The sequence below is a fragment of the Elephas maximus genome, chromosome 22, assembly GCF_024166365.1.
Source record: "Elephas maximus indicus isolate mEleMax1 chromosome 22, mEleMax1 primary haplotype, whole genome shotgun sequence".
NCBI classification, from domain to species: Eukaryota; Metazoa; Chordata; class Mammalia; order Proboscidea; family Elephantidae; genus Elephas; species Elephas maximus.
Genome location: NC_064840.1, coordinates 23058798 through 23079086, shown reverse-complemented (window position 1 = coordinate 23079086; position 20289 = coordinate 23058798). Strand labels below are relative to the sequence as shown.

Here is a 20289-nt window from a genome sequence, read left to right as displayed (position 1 = left end):
GAACCTGCAGTGGCAAAGAAGCTGCAGCAGCAGAGAACCAACAGCAGCAGAACCAGGAGACCAGCACAATACGGTGCTAGAGCTGACCACAAGCCAGAGAGCTGAGTACTTGTGTGCAGGAGGCTTCCTGGTGGAGTGGGATGCCTCCGGGCACTTATGGGTAGAGGTACAGAGCTTTGGAACACTTGCCCCAGCAGGGCAGATGCAGGTGTGAATCCTGAGGAGCCGAGAGGCCAAGAAACCGGAAAACAGAAGCTGAAGATACAAGAAATACAAGAAACTGAGCTGCCTCAGTCTCAAAAGGTATGGCCATGACCTCAGGAGTTTCAAAGGGTGGAGCCGTGCCCTACGGTGTTTCTAAGGGTGGAGCTGCCACTAAGATGGAAGAGGAAAACAGTGCACCTAAAGCCGAGGGAGCAGAGTTGCTGTCCCAGTGAGCCTGGAAAGTGGTGCTGAAGCCGAGGGCTGAGGGGCTTCCACTCAGAATTCAGAGAGAGTGGCCAATACCTAGAGGCTGGAGGGCAGGGCCATTGAGTAAATTGTCTCAGAGAACAGAGGATTATTTTCAAAGCATTAAGGGCTAATGTGTTCTGCTGACTTGCTTGGTGCCTGTTATTCCTTCTTTTCCTTGATTTTCTCTCATTCGTAGTGGTAATGTCTAGCTTGTGCCTGTTCTGCCATTGTACCTTTGGAATCAGATAACTTATTTTCTAGATTTCACAGATGAAGAGGAATTTTTGGATTTTGGGCTTGGGAGTTAAGACTTGCTATAATACGATGGGATGACTATGTTTTGCATGTTGCAAGGATGTGATTTTTTGGGGGCCAAAGGGTGGGATGTCATGGATTAAATTATGTCCCCCCAAATATGTGTGTATCAACTTGGTTAGGCCATGATTCTCAGTATTGTGTGGTTGTCCTCCATTTTGTGATTGTAATTTTGTGTTACAGAGGATTAGGGTGGGATTGTAACACCACCCTTACCCAGGTCATATCCCTTATCCAATGTAAACAGGAGTTTCCCGGGGTGTGACCTGCACCACCTTTTATCTTTCAAGAGTTAAAAAGGAAAGGGAAGCAGGCAAAGAGGGGGACCTCATACCACCAAGAAAGGAGCACCAGGAGCTGATCTTGTCCTTTGGACCCAGGGTCCCTGTGGCTGAGAAGCTTCTCGACCAGGGGAAGATTGAGGACAAGGACCTCCCTCCAGAGCCAACCAAGACAGAAAGTCTTCCTCTGGAGCTGATGCCCTGAATTTGGACTTTTAGCCTTCCTTACTGTGAGGAAATAAATTTCTCTTTGCTAAAGCCATCCACTTGTAGTATTTCTGTTAGAGCAGCACTAGATGACTAAGACAGTTGCTGTGAGTCAGAATCGACTTGATGGCAATGGTTTTTTTTTTTTTTTTTAATCTAGAGCGTGAATACCCCTCTCCCCTCACCCACTCATCCCTGGCAACCGCTGATGAACATTAAAAAAAAAAAACATAATGTTCTGTATATTTACCTATTTATGTCATTTAGTAAACATGGGAACATACAATATTTGTTTTTCTGCAGTTAGCTTATTTTTTTTAATAGTTTTTATTGTGCTTTAAGTGAAAGTTTACAAATCAAGTCAGTCTTTCACACAAAAACCCATATACACCTTGCTACATACACACTCCCAATTACTCTCCCCCTAATGAGACAGCCTGTTCTCTCCCTCCACTCTCTCTTTTCGAGTCCTTTTCGCCAGCTTCTAACCCCCTCCACCCTCTCACCTCCCCTTCAGGCAGGAGATGCCAACATAGTCTCAAGTGTCCACCTGATCCAAGAAGCTCACTCCTCACCAGCATCCCTCTCCCACCCATTGTCCAGTCCATTCCATGTCTGAAGAGTTGGGTTCGGGAATGGTTCCTGTCCTGGGGCAACAGAAGGTCTGGGGGCCATGACCACTGGGGTCTTTCCAGTCTCAGACCGTTAAGTCTGGTCTTATGAGAATTTGGGGTCTGCATCCCACTGCTCTCCTGCTCCCTCAGGGGTTCTCTGTTGTGTTCCCTGTCAGGACAGTCATCGGTTATAGCCGGGCACCATCTAGTTCTTCTGGTCTCAGGATGATGTAGTCACCGGTTCATGTGGCCCTTAGCTTATTTTTCTCAACATGTCTTCCAAGTTCATCCATGTTATAAGACCGTGAGCAATTTTCTTAACATAATTAAAATTGGGTAAAAAAAAAAAAATCAGTGTGTTTACTGATGCTTCTTAGTGAATGAGTCCCTGGTGGAATCTAGTCAGGCATTAGCTGTGGTGGAGTCAGCCCCCCGATTCATGGCAACCCCATGTGTTACAGAGTAGAACTCCTCCATAAGGTTTTCTTGGTTGTAATCTTTAGCAAAAAGAGTCCTGGTGGCAGAGTGGTTAAGCGCTCCCCTGCTAGTCTGAACCCACCAGCCTCTCTGTGCAAGAAAGATGTGGCAGCTGCTTCTGTAAAAAAAACTACTGCCTTGGAAACCCTACTGGGCAGTTCTGCTCTATCCTGTGGGGTCGCTGTGAGTCAGAATCAACTTGATGGCAATGGGTTTGTTTGGGCTTAATCTTTAGGGAAACGGATTGCCAAGCTTTTCTTCCACGGTGCCACTGAGTTAGAACCAGCAGCCTTTGGATTAGCAGCTGATCATGAACTGCTCATGCCACCCAGGATACTGGGAAGAATGCATTTCTCCTTGGAGGTGCATGTCCCGTCCAGTGGTACCCAGACTTGGTGTGGGGTCATTAATGGGTGGCTTTCTTATTCCTGAAGAAGCCCTCCTGTCCTTGGGAGGAGGCAGTCATGATGGTGGAGTGCCGAGGGGCCCAGCACCGTCCTCAGTGGCCGCTGGTACTTCTCCCAAGGAGTTCTGGCCGGCTGAGCTCTTACCACCTTGCAGGTAGGTGGGCCAGCAGCTGAGGCTCTGCTGGCCGGGAGCCACTTTTTGCTGTAGCGTTTGCAGTTGCTTTTTTAAGACTGTAGGAAGAACATTCAACCCAGCCCCTGATCCTGCCATGAAGCCCAGAAGAGTAGGGTCTGCCCAGTGCCCTAAGCCAGGATCGGGTCCAGGAAGCCATTTGCCCCAGCGCTCCTGAGGTCTTGTTCTTCTGTGGTGTCCCTTCCCCCACACTGCCAGGCTGAGGAGCCCGCCCAGAGCCATGAACGTTGGGTGTTATTCATGATTGTTTTTTCCGATTTCAGCTATGCCCTTTGCTTTCTGTACAAGAGAGAAGCTTCCGTGGACAGAATTTGCTGAGTCAGCGGAGGACGGGCCCACCACCAGATTCTGTCAGAAGGTAGAACATTAACTGAACATTAATGCCTCCTCCGAAAGTAGCTGCCAAACACGAGTAGGTTGCAGCCCACGGCCACAGCTGTCAGGTGTGGCTGTCCACCAAGGAAAACATACCAGCCTGGTGCTTGTTTTATAGATAAGACTATTTACCACCTTTTTTTTAGTGTCCTTTCACTTACATTATAGCGTTTCAGGGCCGGAAGGGCTTTTAGTGGCTTTTTGAGGCGAGGGACCTGAAGCCCAAATGGGGTGGCCTGGGATGACACCTACAGGTTCTACAGCCAGCGAGTCATAGAGCTGCTCCTTGGGAACTGAGGATGTCTAAATCTATATCCAAAGCTTTACTCGATTATTTTACCATTTGCTTGAGCTAGTGGCCTGTCTCATCAGGGCAGAAATTGGTTTTGATTTTTCTTAATTAAAACCTCCTAACAATTTTTTTTTTTTTTTAACACACGTCATATGCTCCCATTTATACGAAGTGTCTAGAATAGGCAAATCCAAAGAGACAGTAGTTGCGTAGGGCTTGGGGGAAGGACTGCTAGGTCTTCTTTTTGGGGTGGTAAAAACGTTCGAAAATTAAATTGTGGTGATTGCACAACTCTGTGAATATACTAAAAACCACTGCGTTGTGCACTTTCAAAGAATAAATTTTATGGTATGTGAGTTTGGTGGTAGAGTGATTAAGAGTTATGGCTGCTAACCAAAAAAGGTCAGCAGTTGGAAGCCACCAACTACTCCCTGGAAACCCTATGGGGCAGTTCTACTCTGTCCTATTGGGTCACTATGAGTTAGAATTGACTCAACAGCAACGGGCTTTTTTTTTTTTTCTAGATGGTACAAACAGCTAAGTGCTTGACTACTAGCTGAAAAGTTGGCAGTTCGAACCCACCAAGAGGCAGCTCAGAAGATAGGCCACCTGGCGATCTGCTTCCAAAATGTCACAGCCTTGAAAACCCTGTGGAGCACAGTTCTATCCTGCACACATGGGGTCTCCCTGAGTGAGAATCGACTCAATGGCAACTAGCCACAATAACAACAAAGCTCTTATTAAAAATCTCATAACAAAGAGATAAACCAAACCAAACCCGTGCCCATCAAGTCGATTCCGACTCATAACGACCCTATAGAACAGAGTAGAACTGCCCCATAGGGTTTCCAAGGAGCACCTGGTGGATTCGAACTGCCGACCCTTTGGTTAGTAGCCGTAGCTCTTAACCACTACGCCACCAGGGTTTCCAGCAAAGAGATAATGAAGAGTGATTTGTCCTTATTCTCGCCTCTGAGGAAAGAACCTTTTCATTCCTCTGTGTCTCCTTTTCAGATTTTACACACATACTTGGGATTTTTTAAGCAGAGCTGTACCATACGTTTACACAAACACCTCATGCGTTATACTTTTTTTTTTTTTTGCTGACTGCCCTGTGCCAGAACGGTTTTAATTTCATCATTACTGTGTGTTATGTGTGTGAACACGTTATTTACGTGGGCGCGTTATTTGTGAAAAAATACAGTAGTCACAATGATTCTAATCAAGACAGAGTTGTGCTTCCAAACATCAGCGTTCTTGGGTGATAGGAAGGCAAACTCATATCCACCAGGTTGTTAATTCTGTGCTGTGGAAATAGAGGCAGGGGACTGGTTAGGAGACCATTGCAGATGGTGAGCCTGAAGCAGGATGGGAGAAAGAATGGGCACTAATGCCAAAGGGACACCTGTCTGCACAGAGAGGGGCCTGGGGAATGGAGGCGGCATTCACACAGCTCCTAACATCGCCTTCTGCCTGGGTGTACCTTTTTCTGCCATGAAGACTAAAGGTGATGAAAGGCTCATTAGCATGGAGGACGAATGACTAGCTGGGCTGCTCATCCTGATGGCCACCACGTCCTGATGTTCTTATTTGAGAGAAAAAGAATTCAGTACCCAAAGAGCTTTTTTTTTTTTTTTTGACGGGGCAGATAATGGATGAGCAAAAGCGTCCCTGGGTGGCGTGAGCAGTTTGTGATCAGCTACTAACGTACAGGTTGGCAGTTGGAACCCACCCCGTGGTGCCATGAAAAAAAGGCCTGGCGATCTGTCCACGTATAGATGTATAGATGACAGCCAAGAAGATACTGTATAACAGTTTTACTCTGTCACATGGTGTCGCCACGAGTCAGTCGACTTGATAGCAATGGGTTATGGATTTGAGTTCGAGTCTTACTCAGCTAAGCATGGGTATCAGGATGACCCTGGCATTTCATCTTTTAAACAGCAAATTCAAAGGACAGCTCTGTGGCCAAGCTTAGTCAGGTAGCAGGATATGAAATTCTTCCCCGAGAAAAGCATGACAGTGGATCTGAACAGAGGGCTCTGCTGTCTCCACTTCTTTTCTAGCTGGCCAAGAAACATGACATGGTGGTGGTGTCGCCCATCCTGGAGCGGGACTTCGTGCATGGGGATGTCCTATGGAACACAGCTGTGGTGGTCTCCAACTCGGGCGCTGTCTTGGGGAAGACAAGGAAGAACCACATCCCCAGAGTGGGTGACTTCAATGAGGTGAGTGTCCAGCCATCCGATGGCCAGCCGCTCGGTTTGTGGGCCTCTCTGTGAGCAGAATTCTGTGTGGAATCCATTGGATCGTACAACGCTGAAACAGCAAGGCTGCCGCACTCGGCGTGTCCCTGGACACTGCCCTGCGCAACCCAGGCTCCCTTGGGGTCTCGTACATCTAGCACATGGGGTTATTCTTCTTGTTTTTAAAATATAATCTGATTTGGCTTCCTGAAGATTTTTTTTTTTTAATAATTTTTATTGTGCTTTAAGTGAAAGTTTACAAATCAAGTCAGTCTGTCACAGATAAGCTTATATACACCTTACTACATACTTCCATTTACTCTCCCCCTAATGAGACAGCCTGCTCCCTCCTTCCAGTCTCTCCTTTCGTGACCGTTTTTGCCAGTTTCTAACTCTCTCTACCCTCCCATCTCCCCTCCAGACAGGAGATGCCAACACAGTCTCAAGTGTCCACCTAATACAAGTAGCTCACTCTTCATCAGCATCTCTCTCCAACCCATTGTCCAGTCCCTTCCATGTCTGATGAGTTGTCTTCGGGAATGGTTCCTGTCCTGGGCCAACAGAAGGTTTGGGGACCATGACCGCCATGATTCTTCTAGTCTCAGTCAGACCATTAAGTCTGGTCTTTTTATGAGAATTTGGGGTCTGCATCCCACTGTTCTCCTGCTTCCTTAGGGGTTCTCTGCTGTGCTGCCTGTCAGGGCAGTCAGTCATCGGTTGTGGCCGGGCACCATCTAGTTCTTCTGGTCTCGGGATGATGTAAGTCTCTAGTTCATGTGGCCCGTTCTGTCTCTTGGGCTCATAGTTATTGTGTGACCTTGGTGTTCTTCATTCTCCTTTGATCCAGGTGGGTTGAGACCAGTTGATGCATCTTAGAAGGCTGCTTGTTAGCATTTAAGACCCCAGACACCACACTTCAAAGTGGGATGCAGAATGTTTTCATAATAGAATTTATTTTGCCAATTGACTTAGAAGTCCCCTTAAGCCGTTGTCCCCACACCCCCACCCTTGCTCCGCTGACCTTCATAGCATTCAGTTTATCCCGGAAACTTCTTTGCTTTTGGTCCAGTCCAGTTGAGCTGACCTTCTCTGTATTGAGTATTGTCCTTCCCTTCACCTAAAGTAGTTCTTATCTACTAACTAATCAGTAAATAACCCTCTCCTACCCTCCCTCCCTCCCCCGTCTCGTAACCACAAAAGAATGTGTCCTTCTCAGTTTATACTATTTCTCAAGATCTTATAATAGTGGTCTTACACAATATTTTTCCTTTTACATCTGACTAATTTCACTCAGCATAATGCCTTCCAGGTTCCTCCATGTTATGAAATGTTTCACAGATTCGTCACTGTTCTTTATCGATGCGTAGTATTCCATTGTGTGAGTATACCATAATTTATTTAACCATTCATCCGTTGATGGACACCTTGGTTGCTTCCAGCTTTTTGCTATTGTAAACAGTGCTGCAGTAAACATGGGTGTGCATATATCTGTTCGTGTGAAGGCTCTTATTTCTCTAGGGTATATTCCGAGGAGTGGGATTTCTGGGTTGTATGGTAGTTCTATTTCTAACGTTTTAAGGAAGCGCGAAATCGATTTCCAAGGTGGTTATACCATTTTACACTCCCACCAGCAGTGTATAAGAGTTCCAATCTCTCTGCAGCCTCTCCAACATTTCTTATTTTCTGTTTTTTGGATTAATGCCAGCCTTGTTGGAGTGAGATGGAATCTCATCGTAGTTTTAATTTGCATTTCTCTAATGGCTTTTTTTTTTTTAATGGCTAATGATCGAGAGCATTTTCTCTTGTATCTTTTAGCTGCCTGAATATCTTCTTTAGTGAAGTGTGTGTTCATATCCTTTGCCCAATTTTTGATTGGGTTGTTTGTCTTTTTGTGGTTGCGTTTTAACAGAATCATATAGATCTTAGAGATCAGGCACTGGTTGGAGATGTCATAGTTGAAAATTTTTTCCCAATCTGTAGGTGGTCTTTTTACTCTTTTTATGAAGTTTTTAGATGAGCATAGGTGTTTGATTTTTAGGAGCTCCCAGTTAGCTGGTTTCTCTTCGTCATTTTTAGTAATGTTTTGTATTCTGTTTATGCCTTGTATTAGGGCTCCTAACGTTGTCCCTATTTCTTCTTCCATGATCTTTATCGTTTTAGTCTTTATGTTTAGGTCTTTGATCCACTTGGAGTTAGTTTTTGTGCATGGTGTGAGGTACGGGTGCTGTTTCATTTTTTTGCAAATGGATATCCAGTTACGCCAGCACCATTTGTTAAAAAGACTATCTTTTCCCCAATTAACTGACACTGGTCCTTTGTCAAATATCAGCTGCTCATACGTGGATGGATTTATATCTGGGTTCTCAATTCTGTTCCATTGGTCTATGTGCCTGTTGTTGCACCAGTACCAGGCTGTTTTGACTACTGTGGCTGTATAATAGGTTCTGAAATCAGGTAGAGTGAGGCCTCCCACTTTCTTCTTCTTTTTCAATAATGCTTTACTTATCCGAGGCTTCTTTCCCTTCCGTATGAAGTTGGTGATTTGTTTCTCCATCACATTAAAAAATGTCATTGGAATTTGGATCGGAAGTGCATTGTGTGTATAGATGGCTTTTGGTAGAATAGACATTTTTACTATGTTAAGTCTTCCTATCCATGAACAAGGTATGTTTTTTCACTTATGTAGGTCCCTTTTAGTTTCTTGCATTAGTACTTTGTAGTTTTCTTTGTATAGGTCTTTTACATCTTTGGTAAGATTTATTCCTAAGTATTTTACCTTCTTGGGGGCTACTGTGAATGGTATTGATTTGGTGATTTCCTCTTCAATGTTCTTTTTGTTGATGTAGAGGAATCCAAGTGATTTTTGTATGTTTATCTTATAACCTGAGACTCTGCCAAAATCTTCTATTAGTTTCAGTAGTTTTCTGGAGGATTCCTTAGGGTTTTCTGTGTATAAGATCATGTCATCTGCAAATAGAGATAATTTTACTTCTTCCTTGCCGATCCGAATGCCCTTTATTTCTTTGTCTAGTCTAATTGCTCTGGCTAGGACCTCTAGCACAATGTTGAATAACAGTGGTGATAAAGGGCATCCTTGTCTGGTTCTTGTTCTCAAGGGAAATGCTTTCAGGCTCTCTCCATTTAGAATGATGTTGGCTGTATAGATGCCCTTCATTTTGTTGAGGAATTTTCCTTCAGTTCCTATTTTGCTGAGAGTTTTTATCATGAATGGGTGTTGAGTTTTGTCAAATGCCTTTTCTGCATCAATTGATAAGATCATGTCGTTTTTGTCTTTTGTTTTATTTAGATGGTGGATTACATTGATGGTTTTTCTAATATTAAACCAGCCTTGCATACCTGGTATAAATCCCACTTGGTCGTGGTGGATCATTTTTTTGATATGTTGTTGAATTCTATTGGCTAGAATTTTGTTGAGGATTTTTGCATCTATGTTCATGAGGGATATAGGTCTGTAATTTTCTTTTTTTGTGATGTCTTTACCTGGTTTTGGTATCAGGGATATGGTGGCTTCATAGAATGAGTTAGGTAGTATTCCATCATTTTCTATGCTTTGAAATACCTTTAGTAGTAGTGGTGTTAACTCTTCTCTGAAAGTTTGGTAGAACTCTGCAGTGAAGCCGTCCGACCCAGGGCTTTGTTTTTTTGGGAGTTTTTTGATTACCTTTTCAATCTCTTCTTTTGTTATGGGTCTATTTAGTTGTTCTATTTCTGATTGTGTTAGTTTAGGTAGGTACTGTTTTTCTAGGAATTCATCCATTTCTTCTAGGTTCGCAAATTTGTTAGAGTTCAATTTTTCGTAATAATCTGATATGATTCTTTTAATTTCAGTTGGGTCTGATGTGATGTGGCCCATCTCGTTTCTTATTCGGGTTATTTGTTTCCTTTCCTGTATTTCTTTAGTCAGTCTGGCCAATGGTTTATCAATTTTGTTAATTTTTTCAAAGAACCAGCTTTTGGCTTTGTTAATTCTTTCAATTGTTTTTCTGTTCTCTAATTCATTTAGTTCAGCTCTAATTTTTATTATTTGTTTTACTCTGGTGCCTGATGGATTCTTTTGTTGCTCGCTTTCTATTTGCTCAAGTTGTAGGGACAGTTGTCTGATTTTGGCTCTTTCTTCTTTATGTATGTGTGCATTTATTGATATAAATTGACCTCTGAGCGCTGCTTTTGCTGTGTCCCAGAGGTTTTGATAGGAAGTGTTTTCATTCTCGTTGCATTCCATGAATTTCTTTATTCCCTCCTTGATGTCTTCTATAACCCAGTCGTTTTTGAGCAGGGTATTATTCAGTTTCCTAGTATTTGATTTCTTTTCCCTAATTTTTCTGTTATTGATTTCCACTCTTATGGCCTTGTGGTCTGAGAAGATGCTTTGTAATATTTCGATGTTTTGGATTCTGCAAAGGTTTGTTTTATGACCTAATATGTGATCTATTCTAAAGAATGTTCCATGTGCACTAGAAAAAAGAAGCATACTTTGCAGCTGTTGGGTGGAGTGTTCTGTGTAAGTCTATGAGGTCAAGTTGGTTGATTGTAGCAATTAGGTCTTCTGTGTCTCTGTTGAGCTTCTTACTGGATGTCCTGTCCTTCTCCGAAAGTGGTGTGTTGAAGTCTCCTACTATAATTGTGGAGGTGTCTATCTCACTTTTCAGTTCTGTTAAAGTTTGTTTTATGTATCTTGCAGCCCTGTCATTGGGTGCATAAATATTTAATATGGTTATATCTTCGTGGTCAATTGTCCCTTTAATCATTATGTAGTGTCCTTCTTTATCCTTTGTGGTGGATTTAACTTTAAAGTCTATTTTGTCGAAATTAATATTGCTACTCCTGCTCTCTTTTGATTGTTGTTTGCTTGATATATTTTTTTCCATCCTTTGAGTTTTTGTTTGTTTGTGTCTCTAAGTCTAGGGTGTGTCTCTTGTAGGCAGCATATAGACGGATCGTGTTTCTTTATCCAGTCTGAGACTCTCTGTCTCTTTATTGGTGCATTTAGTCCATTTACATTCAGTGTAATTATAGATAAGTATGTGTTTAGTGCTGTCATTCTGATGCCTTTTTGTGTGTGTTGTTGACAATTTCATTTTTCCACTTACATTTTTGTACTGAGATGTTTTTCTTTGTGAATTGTGTGTTCCTCATTTTCATAGTAGTCGAATTTATGTTTGCTGAGTCGTTATGTTTTTCTTGGTTTTTATTTTGAGTTATGGAATTCTTAGACCTCTTTGTGGTTACCTTAATATTTACCCCTATTTTTCTAAGTAGAAACCTAACTTGTATCATCGTATATCGCCTTGTTTTCCTCTCCATGTGGCAGTTCTATGCCTCCTGTATTTAGTCCCTCTTTTTGATTATTGTGATCTTTTACGTAATGACTTCAATGATTCCCTGTTTTGAGCATTTTTTTCTTTTTAAAATCCTGAAGATCTTTGAAGTTCCAGTTAACCAACTGCCATCAAGTTGATTCTGATTCATGACGCGCTGGCGTGTTTCAGAGTAGAACTGTGCTCCGTGGGGTTTTCAGTGGCTGGTTTTTTGCAAGTAGATCACCAGGTCTTTCTTCCAAGGCACCTCTGGGTGGACTCAAACCTCCAGCCTTTTGGTTAGCAGCTGAGAATGTCAACCGTTTACGCCACTCAGGATCTCCTAACCAGTTGCCACTGAGCCTGTTCCAACTCATGGTGACTCCACGTGTGTTGGAGTAGAATTGCGCTTCGTTGGATTTTCTTTCTTTCTTTTTTTTAATTGTACTTCAAGTGACTAGCAAACAAGTTTCTCATTAAACAATTAATACACATATTGTTTTGTGACATTAGTTGCCAACTCTACGACATGTGAACACTCTCCCCTTCTCGACCATATGTTCCCCATTACCACCTTTCCTGTCCCCTCCTGCCTTCTCATCCTTGTCCCTGGGCTGGGGTGCCCATTTAGTCTCATTTTGTTTTATGGGCCTGTCTAATCTTTGGCTGAAGGGTGAACCTCAGGAGTGACTTCATTACTGAGCTATAAAGGTGTCTGGGGGCCATACTCTCAGGGTTTCTCCAGTCGCTCTCAGACCAGTAAGTATGGTCTTTTATTTATTTATTGTGAGTTAGAATTTTCTACATTTTTTTCCAGCTCTATCCAGGACCCTCTATTGTGATCCCTGTGAGAGCAGTTGGTAATAGCCAAGTACCATCTAGTTGTGCTGGACTCAGCCTGGTGGAGGCTATGGTAGTTGGGGTCCACTAGTCCTTTGGACTAATGTTTCCCTTGTGTCTTTGGTTTTCTTCTTTCTCCCTTGCTCCAGATGGGGTGAGACCAGTGGAGTATCTTAGATGGCCACTCACAAGCTCACCAAAGTAGGATGTAGAACATTTTGTTTATAAACTATATTATACCAGCTGATCTAGATGTTCCCCGAGACCATGGTCCCCACAGCCCTCAGCCCAGTAATGTGATCCCTCAGGGAGTTGGGATGTGTCTGTGGAGCTTCCATAACCTTGCCTTGGAGCCGCTGGATTTCCAGTGGCTGATTTTTCAGAATTTGGTCACCAGGCCTTTCATCTGAGGCACCTCTGGGTGAACTTGGACCTCTCTAAGCTTTTGGTTAGCAGCAGAGCCTATCTGTTTGAACCACCCAGAGGCTTTCTTTGAAGTAAGTGGTATGTAAATTAAAACCAAAATAAATAGTATGCAGTGTGGCATGATTCTTGTGGTCCCCTTTCAGGCTCTGAGCTCCTCACCTGCCCTGGTCCAGTCCTTGCTTTGGGGAGCTGTTTCTTGTCCCTGGCGCACATGGGTTCTGGTTGGCCTGTGTCCAAGTGTCGAGTGACCGTGCATGACTCTGCATGTGTGTCCCATGGAGCATCTCGTGCCCTTGGTCAGGGCATAAGTCAGGGTGAGGGTGCTGTTTGACTGGTTAATGCAAATATATGGGTAGGTGGGATGGAGGGGGTGGCCACTTGAAGGAAAGGATGAACTCTCAGACCCCAGATACTAAGTCTGCACTTGATTTGCAATAAATACAGCTGTTCAGGGTGTGATGTCCCCAGTCCTGTCCCCCTCCACCCATGGTCATCTGGGGGGCTCCTGGCCAACTGCCAGGCCAGTCAGGCAGCTGAGGGACAGTCCCTAGGAGAGGGCAGAGCCCTGTGCTTCTCAGGAGCAGCTGGAGGTGGGGGTGAAATATGTGGCCCCTTGCTGTTTACCCTGGATTAATCTTTAGCCCTGCAGATGGAGCCAGGCTTGTTGCAGCTCAGCGGGGCCCGCGTGTCCTCCTAGTGTGCATACCCTGCGCTGCCCAGCTCCTGTGGGTTTTGAAATTAATGGAAAGAAGTGAAAAGCTCTGGGAGCAGACCTCTTTGGGGACCGCAGCTTGCCCTCTAGCCCCCCTCAGTGCCATCTAGAGAAAAGTTCCACCCTGAGGGGCAGGTGAAGAGGCAGGGATGGTAGGGCTGTAACCCAACCTGGCTCCTCCTAGGCCACCTGTGCCCACCCTGTAGGACGTCCTTCCCTGGGCAGGGCACTCCGGAGCTGTGTGGAGAAGGGCACTTTCAGGGCATGAGTCTAAGTCTTAGATTTGGCCTTAGCAAGCCAGGCAGGTCTTGTGGCCTCTCAGGGTCTGTCTTTCCCTCGGAACAGGGAGATGCTTGCTCTTGGGGACCACTGTGTCCCTTCAGCTCTGACACTCTCCAGAGGGACGCTGACCAGCTCGTGTGAGCACTGACCAAGCCCCAGTCTCTAGTGGCCTCGTGGTTGAAACCTAACCATCACTTATCCTTGAAGCATTGTGGGAAGTTGCTTCGGGAATTTTTTGACAGATCAAAAACGAGGTATAAACCACAGTGATTTCCCCTTGGGGTTGGTTTGTTGTTACCCTGTCTGGGTTTGTTTTGTTGTTTTTAAACATATTGAAATTCTGGAACTGAAGTCAAACCCAAGAGTGGCACTCTTGGAGCACTGATGCGATTCATTTCTTTCTGTGAAGTCCAAGGCAGTTCCATGCGCAGAGCACCAAACGCTGGGTCTTTATTTTCCAGTCCACTTACTACATGGAGGGCAACCTGGGCCACCCCGTGTTCCAGACCCAGTTCGGGAGGATTGCTGTGAACATCTGCTACGGGCGGCACCACCCCCTCAATTGGCTCATGTACAGTGTCAACGGGGCAGAGATCATCTTCAACCCCTCAGCCACCATTGGAACACTCAGGTCACTTGACAGGCCGGGATGTGGGGGTGCCTGAGCTGGGAGCTCGGGGGTGAGCCTGGGAAACCACAGCGGGTGGGTAGGACCACCAGGGTTTCTATGATATGTGTTTAACCAACTGTTCAGTGAAGAAAAAAAAAAAAAAAAAAACTCAAAATTACGATTACAAACCCCTGAAAGAGACACTCCCCTGTAAAACACCAATCTTGGCTACAATACTGAATGTTGACAAGATGGCCCCCATCTCACCCCCAGTGTTAGGATTCACAAAAAGCAGCGCCTTCAAAGTGCCAAGTGGAGCACGTACTTGGCAACAATGGCTGTCCTTCTCCCATCACAGTGCTGCTCCCTTTGGGTGCTCCTGGGTTGGGGGAGAGCACGGGGAGGGACCGCTGGTGAAAATGAGGAAGTTGGAGCTGAGAGACTGTGTATTAGTTTCCTAGGGCTGCCGTTGTAAAGGACTACACACTACTTGGATAGCTTAAAACAACAGAAATTTATTCTCTCACGGTTCTGGAGGGTAGAAGTCCTAAATCAAAGTGTCTGCAGGGATATGTTCTCTGAAGCCTTTAGGGGAGAAACCGCTCCATACCTTTCTGTCAGCTTCTGGTGTTGCTGGCCATCCTTGGCATTCCTTGACTTGTAGATGTATCACTCCAATCTCACTTCCCCGGTCACATGGTCTTCTGGCCTGTGTGTGTATGTATCTCTTCTCCTCCTCTTATGAGGAGCAAGTCCTATTGGGATAAGGGCCAGTGCGACCTCATCTTAATTACATCCACAACAACCTTATTTCCAGTTAAAATCACACTGACAGATACCGGCAGCTTAGAACTTCAACGTATCTTTTTTGGACACAATTCAACCCACAGCGGGTCCCTAAGAGATCATAATCAACTGGCTTGGAAACTTTCTTTTAACCAGTGACATGTTTTCTTGTTATAACACCTAACAACAAGTATTTGAGGACAGTGGTTATTCAGTGGTAGAATCCTCACCTTCCATGTGGGAGACCTCACGCGCAGCCGTCTGTCCACGGAGGCTTGTATGTTACTGAAATGCCTGACAGGTTTCAGCAGAACTTCCAGGTTAAGATGGTCTAGGAAGAAAAACCTGGTGAGCTACTTCAAATATCAGCCAGCGAAAACCCTATGGATCACCATAGTCCAATCCCATTGTGCATGGTATTGCCATGAGTTGGGGGCTGACTCCATGGCGACTGACGACAATGATAAGTGTTTAGGTGTTAGCCTAATCCCTAAACAGATAAAATTGCTCTGGCAGGTGGGTGGGGGAGTGGCCCTGGCAGCCGATGAGGCTCCTAGAGGGCTCCCAGCACTGAAGGAAAGCCCGTTTAACAAATGGCTCCCTTCCCTAACGGGGAGCATTTGGGTGGTTTCCAGTTCCTCATCACTGCAAGCAGTGGGGCTCTAGGAATTCATCACACAGGCTTTTCTCCCCAGTTTCCTTTCTCCGGAGCAGGGTCCTGGGTGCAAGTGGGGGCTCACATTTACTGTCTCGAGCAGCAGGTGGACTGTCCCTCTGGGAGACCAGGTGGCGGGTGAGGTCTCCTGGGCAGCTTGGGGCTCTCCATCAGCCCACGCTTATCTCCCCTGTCATTGCTCTTGGCAAAATTTCAGTCGAATTTCTTCTGAATTTCCGAATGTGAGACAGTTCCACCCTGTCTTTCTTGTAGGCACGGTACTCCCCCTCCCTGAGAGTGACCCCCCTCTGTGCATCCCCTACAGGGCTGGGACACAAACCCAGTCTGCTCCCTGGGCCCACGGCCCTGTCTCCCCACCTGGGAGCTTGCCCCAGTCCAGAAGGGCAGCAGAGGAAATTCCTATCTCTGGTCTCCCCTTGGTGGCACAGTAATTAAGAGCTCAGCAGCTAGCCAAAAGGTGGGCAGTTTGAATCTACCAACCACTCCTTGGAAACCCTATGGGGCAGTTGTGCTCTGTCCTATAGGGTCACTATGAGTCGAGATCAACTCAAGAACAATGGGTTTGGTTTTTTGGCTGGTCTTCCCTCAGAAGAGAACCCACCTGGGACCTCCTGCAGCCTGGCCAGCAGGGACAGTGTCCCATGGTGGTGTGGGGCAGGGTGGTTATTGATTCTCCAGCCACCAAGCCTGGGCAGACCCTCGGGCCACCCCAGAGCAGCCCCTTCTGCTGGGTGTGAACACCACCTCCCCACAGGGCCCCTGGAAGGGCCTGGAACCCATACTCTGGGCAACTGAGCCTGACTAGCTCTTGGGGTGCTGCAGAGGCCCTCACTAGCCTCTTTTATTAGCTCCAATTAAGCAAACAGAAGCACCTCGACGTAATACACACGACTGCTTATGCTCTCTGCAGCCTGTTAAACTTATTAAAAATGATTGATCTTCCTCCCTTGGCCAAGAGTCACCCAACCTGGGCTTTCAGGGGTGCAGTATACACGGGAACTGGGTGCTGCATGGGCCCTTAAAGGTTTATGTCCTTTGGCCAGGTGATTATACTGCTAGATCCTCAGCCCAAAGAAGTTATCTAAGAGAGGAGCAAAAGGCTGTGCATGTGAAGATGTTCACAGAAGCAGATTCTAGCCCATCTCTCCCTGATAAAAAGTATCTCTCCCTGATACAGCCACTGAAAAGAGGCATTACGAAGATAACACAGCATTGTGGCAGAAGGTCTACAAGCAGTTAAAAAGATGTTCCCAGGCTGTGGTCATACCCTGTGAGACTTTTCCCTACGGACAAGGATGGTCAGAGAGTGTGGAGAAATTAGAACCCTGGTTTATTAGGATGGGGGGGGTGGTTCTGGATGATTGCCTTAAAACAATCAATGATGGGTTGTTGGGGAATCAATGGTTTTTAAGTCCAGTACCCGGCAGATTCCCACTAGCTGCACACAAGTATCGAATCACAGTTTCTGAAGTCATCCATCCCCTTCCCTGGCATCTTCTGCCCCCTGTGTCAGACCCCCCCCACCCCCTGCATAACCCTGTGGGTTGGCAGGGCTGTCATCATTCGATTCTGGGTCCGGCACTTCTAGGTATAGGTTCCCGGGTGGTGCAAACAGTTAAGCGTTAGCCAATAGCCAAAAGGTTGGTGGTTCTAACCCACCAGGAGACACCTTGGGAGACAGGCCTGGTGAACTGCTTCCAAAAGGTTGTATCCTTTAATACACCATGACGCAGTTCTACTCTGCACACATGGGGTCACCATGAGTCAGAATTGACAGCAACTAACGACACCAGTTCTAGGTACCCGTGGAGTCTAAGTGCTTTTGGATGGATTGAGCGGTTCCAACAGACTGTGGTTGTGTCCCTCGAGGCCTGTGTGGCTGAAGATCTAGCTGTATGTACGTGTTAATTAGGAAGTTGCCATCCTGTCCCCCCTCACATTTGCCCTCCCACTGTGTTTATTTTTAGTGGCCCGGTTACACTGGAAAGACGGCAAGTGTGACCCTCCCCACCAGACTCTGCTCAGTCCCTGAACACGCGGGCTCTTACGGCCTGGCTTCCTCACCCTGAATTGTTTAGAGAGCTGTGGGTCTGAGTCCCACGCAGAGCACCCTCCCTGGAGGATTGCAAGAAAGATGTTTGATGGCAATCGCCCGGCTGCTGTCGATTTAATTCCTGAAAATGTCACTTATGGGTGTGTTTTTGGTGCAAATCTTTTCTTAAAAGTTTTGTCAAGCTTGGTTTAGCAGCTGGGGGAAAAGCAGCAGAATGAGGCCCCTCAGTCAAGCCTGTGCTTTTCTCCAGTCTCTTGTGAATCTTCCTAAGAATTAGGCTGTGACAACCACCCACACTCCACCTACTCCCCGGTCTAAACCAGGTGCATGCTGACAGGAAGGAAGGTTCCAGGGCGTTTTGCTCCCAGTCAGTCAGCATTTCTAAGTGGGCATTATGTCTGTCAGTCTGAATCTTAATGCTTCTGTACCTCCGACAAAAGATCAGTAGTGACAAGAAGGCCGACTGGATTCCGGGGCATTTTCTAGTTGGGGGGCTGGAGGACAGGGCCTCTGGTCAGAGCGAGGTCTCCCCTCTGGTGTGTGAACTGAGGGAAGACCCACAGCTCAGCTGTGCTGCAGGGGCCTCCTTCCTGGGCTGTCCCCTGGCCAGTAGGAGGACCATGGAGCCCCTGCCTAGAGTCTTGGGGTTCAGAAGAGAATGGGAGGGCACTGGGAAACAGGGCCAACTTGGGGGCAGTGACCCCTGGCTACAGAATCCACCCCTATTTATTACCTTTCTGTAGGCCCATGGGTGGTGCAAACGGTTTGTCGTCAGCTACTAACCTAAAAGTTGGTGGTTCAAACCCACCCAGTGGTGCCATGGAAGAAAGGCCTGGCAACCCATCAAGATTACAGCCCCCCAAACCCCATGGAGCAGTTCTATTCTGTAACCCGTAGGATCGCCATGAGTTGGGGCTGACTCAACAGCAACGGGTTTGGGTTTTTGAGTATTACCTTTCTGGTTTACTGTTTCCAGCTGCCCGAGTCTCCCCCTTTGAGACCGTTTGGTATGGCAGCCCAGTAGGGTGAGAGAGAGTGAGGCAGGTAGAGTTGGCCTCCCAAGCCCCCCAGCCCCTCCCAGTGTTTACCAGGCAGGTGAGGCTCTGCCTAGCCCACAGGTGTGCTCCTAGGAGGGGGACGTGGCAGCTGTAACACTCCCCTGCTACCAGCCACAGTGGGGAGCTTCATCTGCATGGCCACGCCCTCTTAACAATCTCCCTTTTAGGAAGTTTCCAAAAGGGAAAGTGAAGCATGGGGCCAGGACTTGATCCGGGTCTGCCTGACCCTCTTCTGGCAGCCCCCAGCCATGTGGCTTCTGCCTGCAGCAGGACATCCCCCAAAGTCTTTGTGGGCTTGAACAGGGGTCTGCTTGCAGGCTTGGGTGCAGGGAGCCTCCCTGGTATCCCCGCCACAGGGCTGGGAGCTGGTGGCTGCAGCCTGGGGCTGACTGGGGACATCAGCAACCTGGTTCCTCTCATTCCTCTTCACAGTGAGTCCCTGTGGCCCATTGAGGCTAGAAATGCAGCCATTGCCAATCACTGCTTTACGTGTGCCATCAACCGCGTGGGCGAGGTGAGTCCCCAGGAGCCTACTGGGCTCCTAGGTTCAAACCAGGCGTGCTGGGGAGGGGAAGAGAGGGAGGCTGCTCCTGAAATGGGCCTTCCTCTTTAGGCCAGCACAGGGCACACGGAAAGGACTGCCATCTGGTGGCCCTGGTGGGGAAGTGTCCACCTGTTGTTGCACGTTCTTTTCTCTGAGTGCAGGCCACAAATCCTAGGGCCCCAGAAGGGGGAAACCGGCTTGGCCTGTGTGTTAAGTACGGAGCAAATGGTACCTTTGTTGCCAGCTGCACAGTAAGGAGCAGTGTAAAACCAGTGCCCCTCGAATGCCTTCCACAGCTTGGAGAACAACAGCTCGGTGCCCAAGGTCTGTCTTTTCTGTCAGCAGATTAGAACTCCCCAAAGGCAAAGTCCAGGTCTTTCCCTTGGTTGTCAAATTCCGCAGTTCTCAGCACGGACATTTAACAAGTCCTTGTTGATTGCCCAGTAAGTGCAGGCGGCTCCATCCCGTGTTAACTGTTCTTCACTAACGCAGATGCAGCCTGACCACTGTTCTCCACCAGGGAGCTTATTTGTGATGAAGTGTAGAGTTAGTGCCACCTATGGGCTTTTTTTTTTTAATGGGCTTACCTTCCGGTAAACCAGTTGCTATTGAGTTGACTGACTCATGGTGCCCCCATGTGTATCAGGGTAGGGTTTTTCATGGCTGACTTTTCAAAAGTAGATCTCAGGCCTTTCTTTCCAGGCATCCCTGGGTAGACTTGAACCTTCAGCCTTTTGGATAGCAGCTGAGCATTTTCACCACCATGCAGGGACTCCATAGGTTTTTCTTATTTTGGTTTTATATCACAGGAGCACTTCCCGAATGAGTTCACCTCTGGAGATGGGAAGAAAGGTATGTTCCATGGATTTCCATGGCAGCTGCGACTGGCTGAGGAGTGGGCCTTCCAGGGCTTTGCGCCGCATTCCCCTCCCCCATCTTGCCAGACTTCCTCTGGGCAAGTCTGCCCACCTGGCACATAGGAGGTGGCATTGGCCCCTGTCTGCCTGGTGACTTTATGCAGCCAGCCATCACTGACTGGCCTGCAGCAGAGGGCCTAGTGGTGGCAGTAAGGGTGGGCAGTCCTGGCCACCTTATCCCGCGTGGGGCTTGGATGCCATCCCACC

General features: G+C 46.8%; 1 protein-coding gene across 2 annotated transcripts in view; it reads left to right on the top strand.

The window, feature by feature from the left end:
* UPB1 (beta-ureidopropionase 1) overlaps positions 1-20289 on the top strand; it is a 42973-nt gene that overhangs the window by 18849 nt on the left and 3835 nt on the right. For both annotated transcript variants that reach the window (XM_049865412.1, XM_049865413.1), the window contains exons 4-8: positions 3211-3305; positions 5681-5842; positions 13900-14069; positions 19054-19135; positions 19975-20017. In XM_049865412.1, coding sequence (XP_049721369.1) covers positions 3211-3305; positions 5681-5842; positions 13900-14069; positions 19054-19135; positions 19975-20017 — 552 coding nt within the window. The remainder of the gene's footprint in view (positions 1-3210; positions 3306-5680; positions 5843-13899; positions 14070-19053; positions 19136-19974; positions 20018-20289) is intronic.